Source organism: Hemibagrus wyckioides, linkage group LG21, assembly GCF_019097595.1.
Source record: "Hemibagrus wyckioides isolate EC202008001 linkage group LG21, SWU_Hwy_1.0, whole genome shotgun sequence".
Taxonomy (NCBI): domain Eukaryota; kingdom Metazoa; phylum Chordata; class Actinopteri; order Siluriformes; family Bagridae; genus Hemibagrus; species Hemibagrus wyckioides.
In genome coordinates, this window is record NC_080730.1 from 9,183,737 (window position 1) to 9,205,520 (window position 21,784).

The following is a 21,784-nucleotide window of genomic DNA, read 5'->3' on the forward strand; positions in this document are numbered from 1 at the left end:
ATTGTTTATTTATTGTCATGTTTTTTAAAATGAATATATAAATCACAGTATAATTTGAGAAGAGCTTTTGGAGTGTGTGCATGTGCTAGCTACCAGGATGAAGGAGCTTGGTGTGAGGTGTTTTGTCACAAAAATAAAATCTAATAGAAAAGCATTTCTAAAAAAAAATATATAAAGTGTTCTTAAGGCTTTAAGTGTTTAATTCAAACCAGGATTGGTAGTATTCTGTGAAATAAACAGCAGGTTTATAATGCACTGGCTAGTTATGTGATTTGAGACATTCCTTGCAATGTTAATGAATGTAAAGGGACACTATGTACATGAACTGCTCATATAGAGTATACTGTATATATACAGAGAATATATATTACAGCTGTAAAAGCTTTTCATCAGCCAGTAGGGGGTATTCTATACCTATCTGTCGTTGCGCAGCTTGCATCAGGCACCTTGGGTATGATGGGCATCAGGCTGTTTAAAGAAATCCTGATAATATTCATATATGGACAGTATGTATATTGATTGTTTAAAAAAAATGACAAACTAAAAATAAAACAAATGTTTGGTGTTTATATAACAGTATAGCAGTATAACAGTCTAACAGTAAAATGACATTTTATATGAAAGTCTTATTCATTGAAACGTTTTCATGTTTGTAATGTGGGTAGGACTCAAAAACAAAAAATACCACACACACACACACACACACAAAATCCACAGTAACTTGACCATGCACATGAACCAACTGCTAAAATCCAATAAATTCTGGGTGATTGCCAAACTGTGACACTATTTGTATAATCAGTGACCTGAGAGGGCATGTAGTTAAAGATAAAAAAAAAAGGCAAAACGTTTTAGTGAAAGTATGCATTTCTGAGAAAGGAAGGCAGATTTAGATGAAGCAAGAAATCCTCGAGCTAGAAATAATTCAAAACAGCCCCCCCATGGTGCCTCTTTACAAATTAATGGTGAAAAAGAGGTTCAGAAGAACATGATTTCCCCTATGACTGTGTTTAAATGCTGGTTTCATCCTATGCGTGTGTAGGAGGATCTTAGCATGCAGAAATACAGGAATACCACCCCTGAAATCATCTTCTGCATTTCTGCTCATCATGTCTAAGGACTGCATAATCAACATTTGTATAAACAGCATCTTTTTTTTTCCATTGTGGTTATCTTTAGAAACATGAGCAGTTTAGTGTGAAACCACTGTGGTTACATGTAGTCAGCTGTGGAAAGAATAAGTGCAGAAGTCGATACTTCCAGATCCTAGATGATGTAGTGGGTTTCTGCATTTGAATTTTTCTGAAGTGCATATTTGAATTTCTGGAGCACTGTGCAGGCTTCCGGTAAGTTCTGATCATTAAAAGCTAGTCATATAATCATATAAAGTACAGGAACAAATGGATTCCCCCTCCACACACTGTTAATACTGTGTAAAAAGAATTTATTTTGAATTGTGCGGAACCTGATTTTTATTTCATGGAAGGGATTGTCTTAAAATTGTTGTAATTTCTCTCTACACCTTTTTTCTTTTCTTTTTTGTAAGTAAATATATTTTTTAAATATATTTTTTAAAACAATTAACAACCTTAAAATCGAGGATTATTATAGGAAAAAAATCTATCTATCTATCTATCTATCTATCTATCTATCTATCTATCTATCTATCTATCTATCTATCTATCTATCTATCTATCTATCTATCTATCTATCTATCTATCTGTCTGTCTATCTGTCTCTGTCTGTCTACCTGTCTACCTGTCTATCTATCTATCTATCTATCTATCTATCTATCTATCTATCTATCTATCTATCTATCTATCTATCTATCTATCTATCTATCTATGTGTGTGTAATCTTCAACAATTTTTCTTTAAACTACAACTTTAACTTTCACCAAATATACAATATTGTCTCTTAAAATAGTTAGAAAAAAATAGATCTTTAACTCTTTTTAATAATTATCATGCTCATCTTTCATTTCAGGTTGCTAATTGATTCATTGTAAATTTCTGCCTCTATGAATATTTAATAATAATTACAATGATTATACATTCCAGATTCAAGTGAAACAGGATCGTTACTGGCGAAATTCTGTCATAAACTGTAACAAAATGCGTCTGAAGCGTGCGAGTGTGAGTCACACATCCTGACACATCCAGCACACCATTAAAATTGAAACTTTACTTAAAGAGTTGTTGCGTGTTGAAGACGGAAAAAAAAGCAACGAGAAATGAGTAAAAATGTATATAACCAAAAAAAAAAAAAAAAAAACTTAAATTATTAAAACATACAGTTCTATTGTACATAAAATTGTGGAATTGTGTGTATATTACATTTATAAATTAAATTTTAAATGGCAAATTAGGGAATTCTTTATTTTATTTTATTTTATTGATTTCATCATTTATTTTTCTTTCATTTGTTTAATGTATTGCTCTAATGTTTTATTTTCATACGTTTATTAAAATCATTGTAGGCTAAAAATGAATTTTTAATAGATATTTAAAATGAATGACCATTATAGCGTCACAACATAACATATTGCTTTTTTATATTTATATATAACATAACATATTGCTTATTTATATTATTATATTTTTATTTGCTTATCTGGATGCTGTTTAAGCATTAAAAAATAATTCTAATTCTAATAATATCTAAGTATGTATGTATGTATGTATGTATGTACTTATTAATTCATTTTATTTATTTATTTTTTTAAATTTATCTATTTTATATCTATGCCTTCTTTGACCTGCTTTAGGTTCTCTCTCTCTCTCTCTCTCTCTCTCTCTCTCTCTCTCTCTCTCTCTCTCTCTCTCTCTCTCGGTCACTCACACACAGAAACCAACTCATATTCATATATAGACATTTAAACCTAGCGCACTGAGGAAAGCCGATGTTTTTTCAGAGAACACAAACAGCACAAGAGTATTGTTTCCTAAACTAAATGCTGTCTTTGGCCATGTTCCTGTGAGGACTTTTAAAACAGGGCAATGTATTTTTTTTTCGAAATGATTTGGCAGCATCTTTGAAGGATCTTGGCAGGACTCGGTCACTGGAGACTTGGTAGTAACAAAGTAAGGATATGCTGACACAACACAAAAAAACACATTTAATCATCATCATCAAAACAGCATGGCCGGGACCGTTCCAGAATATTCTTCAGCTCCGTGTGTTTGCTGTGCGCTCGTACTCAAGCCTGTGGAGAATAGGCTGGACCGCTTCTCACTCAACAAGCTTATGAGTTTATGAAATAACCTCATTGTTATACAAGCGCTAATTTGTTGCAGACATTTGCTATTTACTTTACGGTTCTATTATTGTTTGTTGGATTTGAGATCTGGCACATGCTTTTATCTAAAGTCATATCAAGGAAGAATCCGATCCGAGAACAGAGCTGAGTTGGCTTGAATGTCTTCTTCTGCGTCTCAGCCCACAGTGGCAGTTCGGAGAGACTAGTGAGCTCGATCGCTAGCTCTGCCTTCGTTTTAATCATCATGAATAAAATAGACGATCGTAATAATCAAAACATCTTGATCCACCATTTAAGATTTTCCTGTCATCATTCAAAGCATAAAAGGCTTTTTGAACTTGAATCTGAAGAAACAAAATAGACCTTAATCTGTCTCAATGAAAATCAGGACTACGTGTTGCTTCTTATATATGGTGTATGTATAATATATTCACCTCAAATCATCATTACATAGTGGCCTTCACAGGTTCACTAAAATCAGGCGGTTGGATAAAGACCAGGTGATGTATTACCAATCTTCAAATATTCACTTACTGTGAACCTCTATCCTTTTTAGCTTTGGATTCTTCTTCTTGCCTGACTGTAGCAGAACCTGCTGTTGAGGCTCATCCACCTCAAGGTTTAATGTGTAAACATTCTGAGATGTTTTTTCTTCTCAGCACGGTTGCAACGAGTACTTATTTGAGTAACTCCTACTCCTAGTATCCTTTCTATCAGCTCAAACCAGTCTAGCCATTTTCCATCTGGAAGTTTTTTTGTTTTTCGCAATATTTTGTGTAAACTCTAGAGACTGTTGTGTGTGAAGGTCCCCGGAGAATCAGCAGTTTCTGAAATCCCACATGCCATGAGTTACACTGAACAAAATTTTTTGACGTTTGATCTGAACATTAACTCATGCTGTTGTTCGTGATATTCAATACATCGAGCTCCAGCAACACGATTGGCTGATGGGATAAATAAGCAGGTGTACAGGAGTTCATAATAAAATGGTTGTATATTCTGGTTTATGACACTGTCTGGTGTGACTGAGGAATGCGGTTCGCTTGATGCTAAACCTACATGCATTCCAGAGCCAAGCTATACAAGCAAACAGACATTTTTAACATTTGTGAATTATCCATTGGTTTTTAGAGTCCCTCCATATTACCCAATATATCCACCGAGTTTAGAAATCGGTAAAACAAAATGACATCAAAAAAAATGTTAGTCTTCAGCCTGTCAGATGTAATTCAATGATTAAGTGGCAGATGTGAAGCTGCTGTGGGGAGCGGCGGAGGTCAGATTTTGCAATCACTACAGGGTGTGTTCTCAGAGAGAGAGAGAGAGAGAGAGAGAGAGAGAGAGAGAGAGAGACACACACACAATAAACGACTGACGTAATGCCTGGGAAATGGCTTTGCGTGTAACTGAGTCTGCCAGTCCAACAATCAGAAGAAAGCCATTTAACAAAAATGCAAAACTAGAAGGTGGACATGCTATATCTTGCACAAGTGTCAATCAGGGTCAGAGCTGAGACAGATGTTATGCGAAAATATTTATTTACAATTTCAAGCATTTCATCAACCTTTTTTTTTTTTTTTTTTTTTTTAATGCAATACATCCGACAAAAGCCTGGCATTAAAAATCTGTTTATTGTATTTACAAAAAAATGCATTATAGAATCAAAAATTAAAGCTTTCACATCGAATTCCCCCAGTGAGAACAATATACAAAAACTTTCACAGATAATATTACTCTTTGTTTTTTCACTGTTCACGTCAGCAAAGAATTTAAAAACTTTATGTCATTTAGGTTTATTCTGGGTTTATCACATATTACATTTTTATTAATAACTCTTCGTCGCAAACAATATAAATGAAGGTGCACTTTTTGGGGAAAAAAAAAAGAAAGAAAAAAAAAAGATTTCCAATCCAGGTTTAAAGGCAGCTTTCTCCAAATATGTATGTGCATCCCAATAAACCCAATAAAAACTAGAATATATTTGCTTTCCCATTCTAGCAGAATTTTACACTGCTTGAAGAAGTGACCTTCTCTGTCTAACATGCTGATACTAAACAGATGATTCCATCTTCCTCTGTCTGTTGAAAGCAAAAAACAACCCTCAGCAGTAAACCAAAGCATGATTCAGCTAACACGCACCGATCCGTACACTAGTACAGGTCCTTCATGATCTCCTGCAGCAGTGGATGTAAACACATATTGAGCTCTGAATCTTTGAGCAACTGAATGAATTGAACGTGGTCGGAAACGATCTGCCTCAGGTCAGTCATCTTCTGCAGGACTTTGGCGAAAAGATGGAGCGAGTCCGGGTGGTTCATTTTGAGATGGAGCTCCAGTGAGTGGAGAACGTTCTCCTGTAGGTCCTCAATCGGCTTCACATTCAGCAGGCCTGGACGATCTGTACGAGTCAACACAAAGTAACTGGTTAGGTTACCTGCCTGTTAAATATTTTTACACAATTGTTCCAAATGTCTGACTTCCTACTGCATATAGGTCATATATTAGTAACTTGTGAGTGATTTTATTTTGTCCTCGAGGTTAATTTTTCACACGTGTGAATCCAAAAAAAATCAAAGTTCAAGGGTAACATGTTATTAAATGGCCACAAAACAGTGACCAATAAATCTTTGAGATAACTCGGGAAGACATCTTGTTCACGCCGAGATGAGAAGCAACAGTAACGATAAACAATATGCGCAATCAGCCGAATAGAAATCTGTATGTTCGGGTTCAATATGAGGTCAAATCAAATGCCAATCCATATGAATCCATGTCAGCTAGGCTTGGTATAAGCTGAACATATTATGAGTCATATATGTGTGGGAGTTGACAAGAGAAACTGTTTGAGGTAAAATGCTGGTTGTATAAAATTTTTATGCCTAAATAATCCTCAAGGATTAGGACTGCTTACAAATAAAAAGAGAGGAGAACAGGTTTCTGGGGCCGTGTGTTCGGTTGGTTTACCTCGGCCGTGCGGCGGCTTGAGAAATTTCATTAGAATGTGATTTTAACACACAATCATGATGACTGCATATTACTAGCTAAAAGTTGGTTTTGCTTTCTGTTAGCTATTTAATGTTACATTAACCCACGACTATTATCTGACAACTGTCAGATCCTATGGTTCTGTAACCTTCCTGTAAGGTTTTACTAAAATATATACTGTATGTGTTTTTTTTTTTGTTTGTTTTTTACTTTAAGGGACTACTGAAGATCTGGCTCTTTTTTTGACTCCTTATATCACCTCAGGTCCAACCTCGCCCATTTCTTCTTGACAAACATAAATCCCACGATCCTTTTTCACAAGAAGAGAGGTTTGGAATAAAACATTAAGCAAGGTTTCTTGAGAATTCTAGACTACTAGTGAAAATAAATGAGTACTACTATTGACAACACATGTCAAATTCCCCATCCAGCATCACATGCATGGCATTATTTGAATAGGTCAGTAGGGGTAAAACAAAGTATTTTTGTTATTAAACTCCTTTTACTACGCCAAATGCTGTATAAAGGAACAAGAGTAAGCTAACCTGTTACTGGAGCAGCCAGGCTAAGCTCTAATAAGAAGTACACAGATTGAGTACACGATATGCATTGTCATAGCTTGCTTGTTATTCTTGTGATTTCAGGCTCTGTGCTGGTCACACGTCTAGAGTAATAAATAATCAGCAGGATGACAATGTTTATTTACAACTGAAACCAAACCCTGTCATACGTCTTGACTTGAACTGTCACCATGTGATATTGAGCAAGTACATTAATTATTAAGTAATGCTTTATCTGGTGCTAGCTGACATTTCATTGTTTATCATTATCTTTATGTGAGGGAAGAAAGTGAATCTCTTTATTGCTTGTTGTTTTGCTGTAGGATCATTCAATCCGTTTTAACTATTAAATCAATGAAAACCCAAAAGACGTCGCTGAGATTTTCATTTACATAATGCAGCTTGACTCAACACGACGGTAATCCTCCCCAAGGATTTGAATAGATTTGCTTCCTGCCCTTGTGCCTTACCTCCACTGAGAATAATGACGGCCAGGAAGAGCGCCATGTCGCTGTCGTCCAGCTCCAGCATGTTGAACTTGACCGAGAACTCAAACTTGGGCTCCATCATCTCGCTGAAGGGCTTGCGCAGGCTCTTGAGGAACTCGCGGGTCATGAAGATCTGGCCGTACGAGATAAGCGTGCCATCCTTGTTCATGAGCGGTGCCATCATGATGATGAGGACCTCAATGACGGCATACTTGAGCAGTGTCACCTGGTCGTTGAGGTCGAGGTTCAGGAAGCCCGGGATGGTCTTGGCAAACTCTGTCACCTCGCTGACCGCCTCGGCCGAGCGCGACTGGCAGCTGTGGAAGAATCGCAGCTCCACTTCGCGCTGCAAGTCTGACTGAACCGAATTCACGCTCAGACGTCTGTGATGGTCCTGCCGTGGGATCTGACGACAGTTTATGAACTGCTCACCCTCTAGCAGAGACTTCATATCATGGATAACGAACGGCTGCGGGGCAAAAGAAACATCTTTAAGCTTATGAGCTTACGAGCATAAAATTTCGCTTGTGTGATGAGCTATTATGTGAATAACACATGAGCTGTGGGCTAAAAGAAACCAAGTTTCAGTATTTAATGGGTTTCGGAAATAATTCCAATATTAGTTTTAGGGATTATGTGGATAACGCAGAAACACAGACACTGCAAACCATTCAGTATTTAGTAAATTTAGGATTTAGTATTATCCATACAATAACTCCGGTCTTTAACAACCTGGCATTTACATCATAAATCAAACTGACATACGCTGAATGCCACGAAACCATGGTGTAATGGAGTCCACGAACAAAAACATAACAAAATAATATATTTGCTATAGTTTAACATCTGTCAATTATCTCATATTTAAATGTATGCCATTACATTGCTGCTTACTTATTTCACAGAAATCACATGGATATATATTTTTTGCTATTTTCTATATTGGTCAGTTGTTGGTGATGATATGTAGAAGCAACTAAACATGACTGGGGTTAACTTGGTAATTATATGTAATTATATATTATAAATTATATTACTGAATTTCTAATTATATTATTTATTTTCTATAAAGATTCTCACCACCATTATAAAGAAATGCTTGACTGAAGCAAAATGATCTGCAGCCTATCTAATACCTAATACGTGTTACGACATTTTCATTTGCTATCGTATAATTTAAGATATAATTGCGCTGCCTGTGCCAAAAGCAAGAGATTTATATTCATGTTGTATCTTTAAATGAAATGCTAATCTAATCTTTCTAATAAAATCAGCTGCCTGATAACCACTAATTACATAATAAAATATTGTAGGGACAAGAAGGAAACTCATTCTAATTTATTTGATGCCGAATGCAATTGAATTTGACTCAAGGGTTTGTTTTTTTGTTTTAAGTAAGTCATTTGAGGTTGAACTGGAGCGCTTTAAATGAATGCTTGACATCTTTTTTTGATCAATCTGACCTCAGAAATGTTCTCCCACATACAGTGCTTCCCAGTGGAAAGCCAGAACACTGGACTAACAATAAATCAACGGGGTTTTTTTTCTTGGCCATCGTTATTGATAACACTAATCTGAACCTCCTACAGAATAAACAGTTATCAAACTCTCTAAACCAGATGTATAGTGACACATCTATAGCGCTGACTTTCACTTGAGGTGAACTCAATGTGCGGAATCTTGTAAAAGTCAAGATGAAAACACACAACAGAGAAACGACAGATCCTTGTCACTGCTTTATTGTTTTTTTTTTCTAACCCCAAACTATTGCGCAGCAGACCTAACTTCTCTTCAGGATAAGCAGCATTCTGCTGTCCTTTTGTCCTCGCTGTGCTGTCGCATACAAAATGAGGCAAGGTTTCTAACCTGAACTGCAGCAGACATTCGCATTCAAGGTAGGGATTAGTTGTTAAAATGGTGTCTGGGATTCTAGACAAATCATCCCCGAGGTGTTTACTCTTGTATAAGCAGAGGAAAAAATTTTCTGATTGTCTGAAATCCCAAGGTGACATATTTCTCCTTAAGTTAATCACCTCTGGGTCGAGCGTGCTGTGTGAGCGTTTGCAGGAGTGGACATGTTTGTATATTTTATATAACGCTAGTAAAAGTGAATTAAGAATTGTTTCAAAATGGTTTATGGGCTTATGATAGAGTCTGCGAACGCACAAGCATTTTTTTATTTGAGAGGAAAAAAAAGCCAGAGTAAGCCAAGTCTGCTGTTTGGGTAAGAACATGTTTTAGTTCAACAACGAGAGCTGTACAGGTTTACAGCTTTAGTATGCTGTGGCCTTCATAAATATTTCTCGACACAACCACCTTCAGTATCATTTGCAGCCCATGCCAGTCAAAACAAGTGTCCGACAGCCTTGCTGATATCTCCTGCTAGAGACTACACTATATACTTAAAGTAAGAATTTTTTGAATAAAACATTTTAGACGTATGCCTAGTATCATTAAAATAAACAACATAGTAACTTAGAAATAAGACTGCAGCATAATCACTCCAATATAAATATATATTGAATCTACATAGCTTGATTTTAGAACATCATTCCATGTCTTTTGTTGCAAGATTTCTGTTATATTATTTAGGATGCTGCTTAATTAATCCCAATTTGCTGTGAATGATATTCGTTATAAACAACAATAATTCTGTTTGCTCTCGAATCAGTAAAAGCTTTAAGAAATGGCTGAATGAAAAATAAAATGTTTTTGATGCTTTGTCAAAATTTGTATTTGAAAATCTCTGTATTGACTTTTACATATGCTTATTCATGTTTAAAAAAAATAAAATAAAAATAAATAAATAAAAATAAATAAAAATTTACTTTAATAAAGAAACCTTTTTTCATTATAAAAAAAGGTAAGTATTATTAAACTTCGTTCCCCAAAAAGAGAAAAGGAACATTTTGGATAGAAATCATTATATTTTGTTAAAAAAAAAATGTTTAAGTGGCAATAAGTATGATATTGATTGCACATACAAACAGAAGGATTTTTATTTTTTTATATAATAGTGAATGCGTTAAAATTATTCTAAAATAATGGAAATTTGCAATAACAAATTAACACCTTTGACTGTTGTCCTTCATTGATTTTTGTCTTAAATTTCATTTTTTATTATTATTATACTGTGCACTTTAACTGACGTCCACTTTATTTCAATTTATTAAGTCAGCATATGCTGCTGGTTACTGAATGTAATGTCTGATTGCTGTCTACTGTGCTGTCTGAACATGTCCTCTTGTATTGTCTGTATTTACAGTTATTGTTGTTAGATTTACTGTTTAATGTCTGTGGGAAACAGTCTGTACAGATCACAATAAAGTGCTCTGACTTCGTCTTACGTTCATAGCCCATAAACCTGATATGTAAAAAAAACTGCCTTATAAAATTATAGCGTGCTGCTGCCTTGTGAAATTATAAGGTATCTAGCCAGTAAACTCAGGAAACCTTGTCATTTACTCGCCAACAAACGTGTTAACTCAGGAGTACAATCTGAGCTTCAGATTACAGATATACAGGTATGTCAGGGTTTTTTTTTTTTTTTTCGTTTTTACACATATCTGAATATCGGTCTAGAACATCATGGATGTTTTCAAAAGTTGCGGAAAAAAAAAAAAATCGGTGATCTAGCCAACCTGAATTTCTAGCCAACCTGAAAACACGCTGTTCTAGACTGGCTTCTTTGATAAGTTCAGATAAGTAGTGTACATAACCACTGACACATCTGTTATCTGAGACTGGATTTTAACTTATCACTAATGTTAGTGACTAAATGGCTTGGGCTAAGTGAATATTCTGCCGTGAGATTTCTTAATTTACTTCTGCATTGGTTTGGTTCATGTAAATCACACTATTACAATGAGATTTTAAAACAAACAAAGTTAACACACAGATAAAAAGCGTGTAGGCAGCTGCTCAGTCAGTTTTAATGGGCATGACTGACTGATCACTCAAGTCACACAAGTTTTTCTTTCAGCTGAACTTCGATGCAATTTTTTTTTTTTCTATGTTATACTGAAGATAAAAAGCAAACTCACAGCGTTGTCATTGGTTTTCCCTGAGAGGATGGCCCTGGCCTTGGCTTTGGTCAGGGGGAAGTTCTTCAGATAGCTCTCGTAAAGATGCTTGGCCAGGGCCCTTAAGTCAGCCGCCTCCGGGTGCATGTGCTCCAGATCGGAGGAAACCTCAGCCAAGAGCTTCTCCTTCTCTGCCTGGGGCATGCGGCCAAAGCGAATGGCTGGGAAAAAGACAAACAGGCCAAAAAATGTTCAAATAAACTCCCCTAAAATCCCAAATCCAACATGGTCAACTTACAACATGGTCACTCCAGGGATCAGTGGGTGGGATGTATAAAAAGAAATAGGGAGTTTGTTTTTTAGTGCGTGGGCATGTTGGGGAATGTCAGCATGACCTGATTGAGGAGTAGGGTTTCCTGTGTCCACTTAAATTCCTTTTAAAATTCTGCTTTTCATTGGGGGATCCCTCTTGAAAATGCCTTTTAGTTTCAGGGCGAAACCATCGTAAAGGATTATATGGGATCACGTACATAATCAGTGTTAGCGCTCTCATGGATTAACCTGAGAAAATCATACACGCTTGATTCTCAATGATGATTTCCTGACGTGGAAAGCATGCAGCAGCACAGTATCACCTGATGACTCAGTATCAGGTGGCCTGACATTATACTGCCTCTAAATTGACTGCTTGTGCCAACGCAATACTTGGCTAATCTGTGCTTTGTCCTCAGTCAGTACTCAGAATTTTAAGACTGGGTGTTGGTTCAAAGGCAAGAGCCGAAAAAGACGGCCATGCTTTTGAGTCAGCTTTTCATTTTACTCATGTGAGACGGATGACGATAACACTGATTTCAGTCATGGCTGATGATTAAGTGAGCTGATTTCCTATTTCCTTGATTTGCACTGACATTTACAAACATTTCACTGCTGCTAATTTTGGAAACCACTACTTAATAAGAATAATAATACACAATTATTATTACTGCCAAATCTGAGTAATTTCCAATACCGTTCTGTCAAAAAGAAAGATGAAAAATCTTCTTTTAAACGGCTGTTAGTCTTTGCATTAAAATTTCATTACATGTACAAACACAGATGCTCCATGCAAATCTTCTAAACCTGTAATTTGGGTTCTCTCCCACACATAAGTATTTGTCTTGGGGGTAGAAAGTAGTTGAAAAGATGACGTGTGAAGCGACGAACCCTCTGTGCTTTTAAGCCAACAAACCAGTGGCTTAAACTTATCTAACTTTTTTTTTTTAATGGTAGGAAGCTGATGTCGACTTTTTTTCTCCATGTGCCCTGACATGTTGCAAAACACTTGTGATTAAAAAGAGAGCCAGCACGGGCATCACACCTTTTGTAAACGTGCACACGCCTCCTTATATCACTCAGACTGTACAACGGGCGGCAGTGAGCCAGCAGCAGTGACCCAGCGTGTTTACTGCTGAGCCTTCATCAATCATTGATAAAGAAAAAGAAAAGTCTGATGAGATTTTACCCAACCCACGTGAAATGCGGGATAGAGGGAGGGCGAGCACGCGATGTGAGCTGAGAGAAAACAAAGGCAGCCAACGAGAGGCAGCGGTGCTGATAAGGATAAACTCAGATAACCTCCTCACTCTGCGAGCAACACCTGCATTCTGTACTCATGTAACACATCCGGCAGAGAGAAAGTTGAAATGCCTGACAGCTACGCAACATGGCTAGATGTATGTGGATGCCTGACCTTCACACATATATGTGGTTCTTCCCTAAAATGCCACAAAGTTGAAAGCACACAACTCTGTATGTTTTAGAAACTGTAAGAGGCCCAGACCTGTTCCATGACAATACCCCTGTGTATAAAGCGAGCTCAAAGTTCGGCAAGTTTAGAGTGGACACAGATCCTGCACAGATCCCTGACCTCACTGAACGCCTTCAGGATGAACTGGAACACCGACAACACCCCATACCTCCTCACCTGACATAAGTGCCTGACCTTACTAATGCTCCTATGTCTGAATGAGCACAAATCCCCACAGCCACTCTCCAAATTCTAGTAAAAAAAACCTTCCCTGTTACTGCTATAACGGCAAAACGGGACCAACACTGTCTTAAAACCTGAAAGAAGAATTTACAATTAAATTATTTTGCTATATTTCTATTTGAATTAATCTCTTCTGTTCTACTCTTGTTTATTGTGGTGTTCTTGAATCTGGTTAGTCAGCAGTGTTTTCTAGTGTTTTCAACGGCAAGTTAATGCAGGTAAGAAAGGTGAAAATTGACTCTGCATATAAAGAACAGCTCAAATGTCTAAAGCTACCAAGAACTGTTTACTTGTTTAAATTCCTTCCATTACGGAAAACAGAATACATTTTGCTTAGTTTATCCTTATTCAAGATTACACTGAAGGTTGTAGCTGTCAGTGTGCTCCTTTTATCAAATCCATCAAACACTTATACCTACACCAATCAGCCATAACATAACATTAAACCCACTGACAGGTGAAGTGAAAATAACACTGATTACCTCATTACAGTGGCACCTGTCATGGGCTGGGATATATTAGACAGCTAGTGATCTGTCAGTTCTTGAAGCAAGAAAAAAGAGCGAGTGTCAAAATCTAAAAACGTTTTGACAAGTTTTGATGGTTAGATGACCGGGTCTGAGCTTCTCCAAACGGCAGTGTTTAGAACCGACCAAAAGTGGACTAAGGAAAGAGAACCTGTGAACGGACTCGAAAAGGATCTCTGATTTCACAGAAAAGTTACTGTAGCTCTATTGTAACTGCTACACTATAACTACTGCTCAGAAATGGTTTGAGGAACATGACAAAGAGTTCCAGATGTTGACTTGGCCTCCAAATTCCCAGGTCTCAATCTGATCGAGGATCTGTGGAATGTGATGGACAAACAAAGGTCTGATACATTGAAACTCCACCTCATGACTTACAGAATGGATCTGCTGCTAAATGCCTCATTGCCTTGACGAGACAGAGCTGTTTAGGCAGCACAAGGGGGATCTACACAATCTTGAGGAGGTGGTTTTTAACTTTAAACCCATGGTTATTGACTTTTACTGCAGGTAGGGCTTAATTATATTTACTTCACGGTTTAAATGTCAGTTGTTTGCAAAAAGCACGAGGCATAATGATTCCTTTTATAATTCCTCACAATTAATTGTCTTATTTTTTTTAATTTAATTTTTATTTCAATCCTGCAGGCAGACAACATGTCTATTGCAAGGTCCTGGCCGTCCTCCACACTATACATGTGCTCACCTAGAACTGTTGTGCACTGAAGACCTGCGTGTCAAGTTTGATTTTCCATGTTTATTACTATTGTACTCGTTTTTCATATTTTAAAAATCAATTCAGATGCAATATAATAATCTGGGCTTAACGCCTTCATTGAAAATTTATCTTTCACACTGCCTAGTTAACTTCATGCAGCAGCTTGAGTGAGCCTCGGCAGGTCCTTCTGCTTCTTGCAAGAGATTAATTTAATTCAGCTGAAATGTTTAGATTATTTTCAGAGAGTACAACCTAGCTATAACATTGTTTAAAGGTCAGCTAAACCTGTTATAATAGCAAACGCTTTCAGACTCAGCTGATGGCACCTTCAACAGAACAGTTACCGATATTAGAATAGTACTGCTTTGTTTTGAGGTTGCAGGGGTGTGAATAGGGGTGCTACATGTCAAGGAAAGTCTGTTTCAGAGTCATGTGGCGACACACGTTTAGGCACTCTGCACGCTCTGACATTAAAGCCACAGTCGATGCAGCTGCCGACCGCAAAGAGGAAGCAATGAGAGGAGCAGGCCAAAGTGCTGCTGCCTCACTGCTACAGCAACATGCCCTGAACGTGTGCCCTGGCCGGAAATAGTTTTCTCTGAAGCAGAGCGCCCTTCCAGCAAAGGAATAACTCTTCTCCAAAATGGCAATGGCAAAACTCAAGCAAAGTGACTCATTTTACTTGCCAAAACTAGAACAATACTAGACTTTATTTTTTTATTTGATTCTATTTATATATTTATGCTAACCTAATTATGTTTGTACATAAATTTTTAATTCATCTTTTATTTTATATTTTCCACTACACTGCATTAATTTTTTATTCTAATGTCCAGCACTGAGTTATCACATACCCTGATAAGTGCTCTATAAAGTACTTCTAAATAAAGTAGTTTATTTGTGTGTTAGCACGTTTATTGAACTCAAAATTCAAATTGCTATAAAATCAATAGAGAGCAGATAACATGAATAAAGCCAATTATGACTAGTCGACTACATCACCGAACATAATTAAAAAATGGCTTTCTTCACAGATAGATGGCATTTGATTGGGTTGACCGATCATAGCATGTTTCGAAAAATGTGCCGAAAAATGCTTCAATTCTTTTTGTAGCCTGTTGACAAAAACACTTTTTTTTACTCACTACTAAATGCTTTAAACTAAATTACAAAGCTAAACAGAAGAAGTAAACATCACACCTGTTTTAAAAATAGTGACTACGTCTTGCGTCTTCATTGAATTTAAAAAATAAAACTGCTCATGGAAATGCAGACACACCAAAGTAAGCACTACCAGTGAGATAGCTGTGTCCTGCACATGCACGATATACAATCAACAGGCTGTAGGTGGAGCATCTGAGGCTAAGACCTGGTCAGAGAGACATTAATTGCAAGAAAGAACATGTAGTAAAAGTTGATCTCACCATTGTGTGACATTCCCACCATCAGGCACTTCTGGAAGCGACAGTACTGGCACTTGTTGCGACTTTTCTTGTGGATGCGGCAGTGCAGGTCACAATGATCGTAGACTAGCTTTAGGCGAATTGTGCGGCGGAAGAACCCCTGAGAAGACAAGCGAGGGTTAGTAACAATTTGGTGAGCTCAAATTCGGCGACAATAAAACTTGCAACGTTAACAAAACATGATATGGATTGATAGATCCTCAAATAACGACTGTAAAATATTTACATAAACTTGATATTTTCCCATTATGCAAATCAATAACCCTGCTTTTTAATATGTCCCCTCAAAAACTATAGAACACCATGTTAAACAAGTCTTGGTCATTTATAAATGGTGAACATGATGTGACCAAACCCTTCCATTGATGAACATGGTGTGACCAAACCCTACATTGGAACACTACAATATAATGGTTAACTGAAACACTGAGAAAGTTTAGTTTAACGTTTGTTTAGACAAAAACAAATATAAAATCTTCAATGGAAATAAAAAATCTACACATCCCTGTTAAAAAGACAGTTCTTTGTGATGTAAAAAACAAAGAAATAAACCCAAATAAATCAAGTCAGAATCTTTCCTCCTTAGATGTATATAAAAAATGAGTGAAAAAACATATCAGAAACTTATTTGGGGGAAAAATACAAAAGCGTAAGTGTACACAAACGTCTATAAATGGGGATGTGGACCAATCACATTCAACCTCATGTTCTAAAGTAATTATCAAGCAGCTCGATTCTAACCCCAAATAAAGATCAGCTGTTACTGTAGGATTTTCCTTACATTTTATCTGACTGCCGAAGCCATGGTCCTCTAATAGTCCTCAAACAAAGCATGCATGCTATCTCACTTGGTGAAAAATATCAGAAAAGAATTTCCAAAATATTAGATGTTCCATGGAACATTGTGCAGGCCTTCATCAACAAATAGAGAACATGGAGCACTACGGGGTCAAAATATTGACAAGTCAAGATGTGTCATGCTACTAGACTGTTAATTATAGGAGTCTTACCCAAAAAGACTGGTGAAATAGTGTAATAAAATCAGAAGTATTAGTTTCACACTCTGCTATTTTAACAGGGGAGTATAGATCCATCGCATATTCATTATCCTATCAAGAACCAGACAGTTTTTCACATACATGCTTTAAACTGGGATTGTCCAATCTTATCCATAAAGGCCCGGCGTTACTGCAGTTGCATAATTCCAAACACCAGCTGATTCTGGCCTTCGATCAACTATCAGGAGTGGCTTTTGCGGGTAAGATTGGACACCTGAGCTTTAAGCCCACAGTCAGAGAGCAAGGTTATTATTCACTCAAAGATAAGGGGTCTCATGATAGGAAATCTGTATCTTATGACTCAGCAGAATCTTACGGATTGGACTCTGGACACAATGCAATTGTATTATCTCACCTATTTACCTCTTATCTATCTATCTATCTATCTATCTATCTATCTATCTATCTATCTATCTATCTATCTATCTATCTATCTATCTGTCTATCTATCTATATATCTATCTGTCTGTCTATCTATCTGTCTGTCTGTCTGTCTAGCCATAAATCCGTCCATCCATCCATTTTCGCATTTGGTTCAGGAGGGTCACATCAGTATTTTTGTATACATTTCTATAGGCTCTAATCCTTCACTTGTTTTTTTTATTTTATTTTATTAGCATTGACTTTCTATGTCGATACATTTCAGGATTTGGAGACGATCGCTGACTGAATCACGCCAACATCCTTCATGTTTCTGAATCGTTTAATGAATTTGGATAAACGAACTCTACAAAGCATGAAGAAGTTGAGACTACTGGTCATTTGAAATGTTATTTACTGTAGAGTGAGCCTCATTTAACCTCATGATTTAGTCATTACTATGGTCAGACTGCTGGGCTTCATCCATTATTCCTGCTACAAGGTCAGCAAGAAAGAGATGTAACAGTTCAATACATAAGCAAATAAACTGATAAGACATTAAACTCTTTCAGGTGATTATACTGGAAATGTAATGAAAGCTAATAGAATGGAAGAAGAAAATTAAAGGTCTACTTATGTAAATAATAATAACATATTATACACAGGATTATTTACCAAGGAATCAATTCCATTTTCCATTTCACAGAGCATCATTTTGGGGGAATTTCTATTCGAATTCCACTAAACAATCTATGGCATGTCTTAATAGCATCAAACTGTGTCTACATGAAGCACAGGAAACATTATAAAACGGAGAGGATGTTTTCCATGTGCCTTCTGTCCCCATCGATTGCTTTATTGTTATTTTTAGCAGCATTAAGATCTATAAATAGAAAGAGGAAGCTGGGCCGAATAACACTCCACCCAAAATGGCTTTTGTATTTTAGAACAATTTGTGTATTAACCTGGTTGGCTGAACCTAACATCAGGCATTGTTACTTGATGACAGTGAAGGACAAAAATTATGCTTAGATATTGTCTCACTATGCCAGGTATATCAGGAGAAATACACTCCTCCAAAAACCCCTGAGAAACCCATGTCAATCAACTGGTTTCTTGTAACATGCACAATTCAACTGGATATTGTGATAGTACACAAATCATCAACAAATCAGGGGCCATGTGTTTTCCCCTCAAAAACTGCACCGCATCATTTTGAACACAGTGTGGGTAATTCCACTTACACTCATGGTGGCATACTATTCAATTTTCTAAAGGTGTACCAAACCCACACACTTACCTGCCTACCTACTTTAACAAACCCCCGTGTCTGGAGTGTGTGGAATGGAAATGTAAGCGAGTCTGGTTCACCCACTCACATGATTATTCTTATTCATACATATCTCTCTGCCCATATGTATTTCTCTGAATGGAAACTTGCATTGGGGCTTTTGTGGTTCAAGTGACAGACAGAGGAAAGATATCCAGACACCTTTTGACCTTGTCTGCATGTCTGGGTGTGAAATGAAAGTTGAATTTAGTTGAATGACGGGAGGGAGATTTTTTTTTGGGGCACACTCTGCTCATAAACGGGGTAAATGATAGATGAGGTTCATCTATAGTTCATGAGAGTAAGTTTGCATCTTGTTATACTTCTTAGAACAACACTGAGGTTTAGAAATGACAGATTCGTAATGTAATGCAAGAAACAGAACTATAGTGTCATCTAAATCACCTTTAATGTTCAGACATTGAAACACAAATCAACTCTTCCTACTTGGGTTTGATGCCTGCAACTAATGACACAAAACTTATGTCCTTAATAGATGCCAAGTGGTATTTGTTTTCAGCTCAGTAATACACAATCCTATGATATTTGCAATAAGGAACTCATTATTCATTAGTACCTTGCATCCCTCACAGGCGTGAACACCGTAGTGAAATCCTGAAGCTTTGTCCCCGCACACACGACACTCGATGTTTAAAACCGAGGTGGAAGGATCTTCGTGCTGTTTTGTGAACGTCATGTTGTTTTCTGCGTACAGTGGTGGAGACTCGGGCTCAAGTTTAATCGAACCTGGTTCAAAAGGACACAACGTACTGGATGAGGACTAGAACAATGTCTTACAACCTGACATGAAATATGTATGGATTTCAAAAGCTGCCAGTAGTGTAGCATTGTTTTAAAAGCAATGTTAATGATACGATTTGGTTTGTTTTGTCACACTTTGTCACACAAAACTTTTACAGAGCTTGGTGGCCATCATTAATTTAAATCAGCTGTGATATATGAACATGTACAGTGGGGTTTTATTGGTTTGGTTTGGCCTATGATAGCATTTACAAACAACTTTATACTATATTATATTATATTATACTATATATATATATATATATATAGTGTTCTAGAAACTAATCCTCATTATGGATCCCGTTTCAGAATTACTTTCAGTGATAAACAAGAACTGGCTTAAACCATGACCAAAAGCAGCTTTATGAGAGATGAAACTCATGACCTAGAGAGAGAGAGAGAGAGAGAGAGAGAGAGAAACTTATGATTGCAATAGTACTGAAAAAAAGTAGATACGCTGCATACTTTGAGTTTCATGTACTTTGTAGTTGTCTTCCTGAGTTCTGTAGCTGCTCTCCTGTGGTCTGTAGCTGATATCTTGTGCTCTGTAGCTGCTTTCTTGTGGTCTATAGCCGCTCTCTTGTGCTCTGTAGCTGCTCTCTTGCGCTCTATAGCTGGTCTCTTGTGCTCTGTAGCTGTTCTCTTGTGCTCTATAGCTGTTCTCTTGTGTGCCATAGCTATTCTCCTGTACTCTATAGCTGCTCTCTTGTGGTCTATAGCTGTTCTCTTGCAGTCTGTAGTTGTTCTCATGGGCTCTATAGTTGTTGTCTTGGACTCTGTAATTGTACATGTGCGTCAGATCCATCATGTGCGTCGTCTCGCTCTGGCCCGGGCTGGGAGCGTACTCGATGCCAGCGATGGGTGTATAGTCATTGATCGTGGAGAAAGGCTTCATGTCCAGAGAGTGTGAGCTGTCGTCAAGTCCCTCCAGGTCCAGAGCGCTCAGACCAAATCCCATGGGCCAAGAAAACGTCTGTGTGTCCACCATATCTACCCAAGAGACACATAAACAGATTTAGAATGAGGCAAAAGGCAATAAGGCAAAAGGCAAATCACACCAACAGAACTGGACCAACTTATTATTCCCAGTCTCTGAACTCTTAGTCTTCTCGTCAATTTTTTCTTTTTTTTTCTTTTAGTATAGTCAGATATTCTACAGTGTGAGTAATGAGACATCAAGCTGTGCTAAGAGACTAATGTTTTCGTCCATCTCAGTCCAGCTTTTAGATAAAAGAATCAATCAAACTGTATTTATTCTTTCACCAAACATTACTGATTTCAAATCAGTGCAGCATTTAATCCTAATTCTGCATGAAGACAAAGAAAGGCAGAGAAGCTGAGCACTGAGTTGCTTAAGATGATTGTTGCTGTCCCATGTGACCTCACAGCTCATGAAAACAGCCCGAGGTCTGCCACTGACGCAAGTACCAAGGCCTTGGCCTAACACTGTGTGTGTGTGGACTGAAAAGCGAGAGAGAACAGAGAGAGAGAGAGAGAGAGAGAGAGAGAGAGAGACAGAGCAGACAGACAGAGAGACAGACAGAGAGAGAGAGTGAGAGACAGAGCAGACAGACAGACAGAGAGAGTGAGAGACAGAGAGACAGACAGAGAGAGAGAGAGCATTTCAGCATGTGTTTATTCTGTGAACTGCTGACAGAGTAGGTGACTGAGGCAACACTTTGGCCAAGGACTAAAATAAGAAGAACATTATCTTAAAAACAACTATATGTGAGCAAAAGCTTTACTTTAACGTTCCCCAGAAGTTCCACTGCACCTTAATCACTAATTACAACGATGATGCTTCTATCAGATTTGTTGCCAATTCATACTTTTAATACAATTTCAAACCGACTTTATTTTATATTCCCATTAAAAACTAATTCAGGGAGTTTTACATGTAAGTTTAGGAACAACATTTATGGTTGTCATGATTTATTTTGAGAGGTCTGACTATCATTCAGAATAGGATGAAGTAAACTGTGTGCGTGTTTCTATGTGTGTGTGTGTGTGTGTTTCACAGATGTGAGTCAGTCGCTTTGCTAAATGCTTAGTTAGAAATCATGGATGCATTGCCCAATCTAATTTTGATGTAGAGATGTGTCCTAGGCCATATTACTAGTTACTTGGGCATTAAATCATATTTAGCAATGCATTACTCGGTATATTCACTTCAGTTTAAAGACA

The 21,784-nt window shown here is 37.2% G+C and overlaps 1 protein-coding gene across 5 annotated transcripts in view; it reads right to left on the reverse strand.

Annotated features, from left to right (window-relative positions):
- Positions 1 to 4,836: 4,836 nt before the first annotated feature.
- The window catches only part of pparg (peroxisome proliferator-activated receptor gamma), a 35,259-nt gene continuing 18,311 nt past the window's right edge, over positions 4,837 to 21,784 (reverse strand). For 4 of the 5 annotated variants that reach the window (XM_058373186.1, XM_058373184.1, XM_058373185.1 and 1 more), the window contains exons 2-7: positions 20,066 to 20,590; positions 19,377 to 19,546; positions 16,013 to 16,151; positions 11,336 to 11,535; positions 7,275 to 7,761; positions 4,837 to 5,657 (exon numbers count right to left, since the gene is read on the reverse strand). In XM_058373186.1, coding sequence (XP_058229169.1) covers positions 5,410 to 5,657; positions 7,275 to 7,761; positions 11,336 to 11,535; positions 16,013 to 16,151; positions 19,377 to 19,546; positions 20,066 to 20,588 — 1,767 coding nt within the window. In that variant the 5' untranslated portion in view covers positions 20,589 to 20,590 and the 3' untranslated portion in view covers positions 4,837 to 5,409. The remainder of the gene's footprint in view (positions 5,658 to 7,274; positions 7,762 to 11,335; positions 11,536 to 16,012; positions 16,152 to 19,376; positions 19,547 to 20,065; positions 20,591 to 21,784) is intronic. The other variant, XM_058373182.1, reaches the window with a different exon arrangement.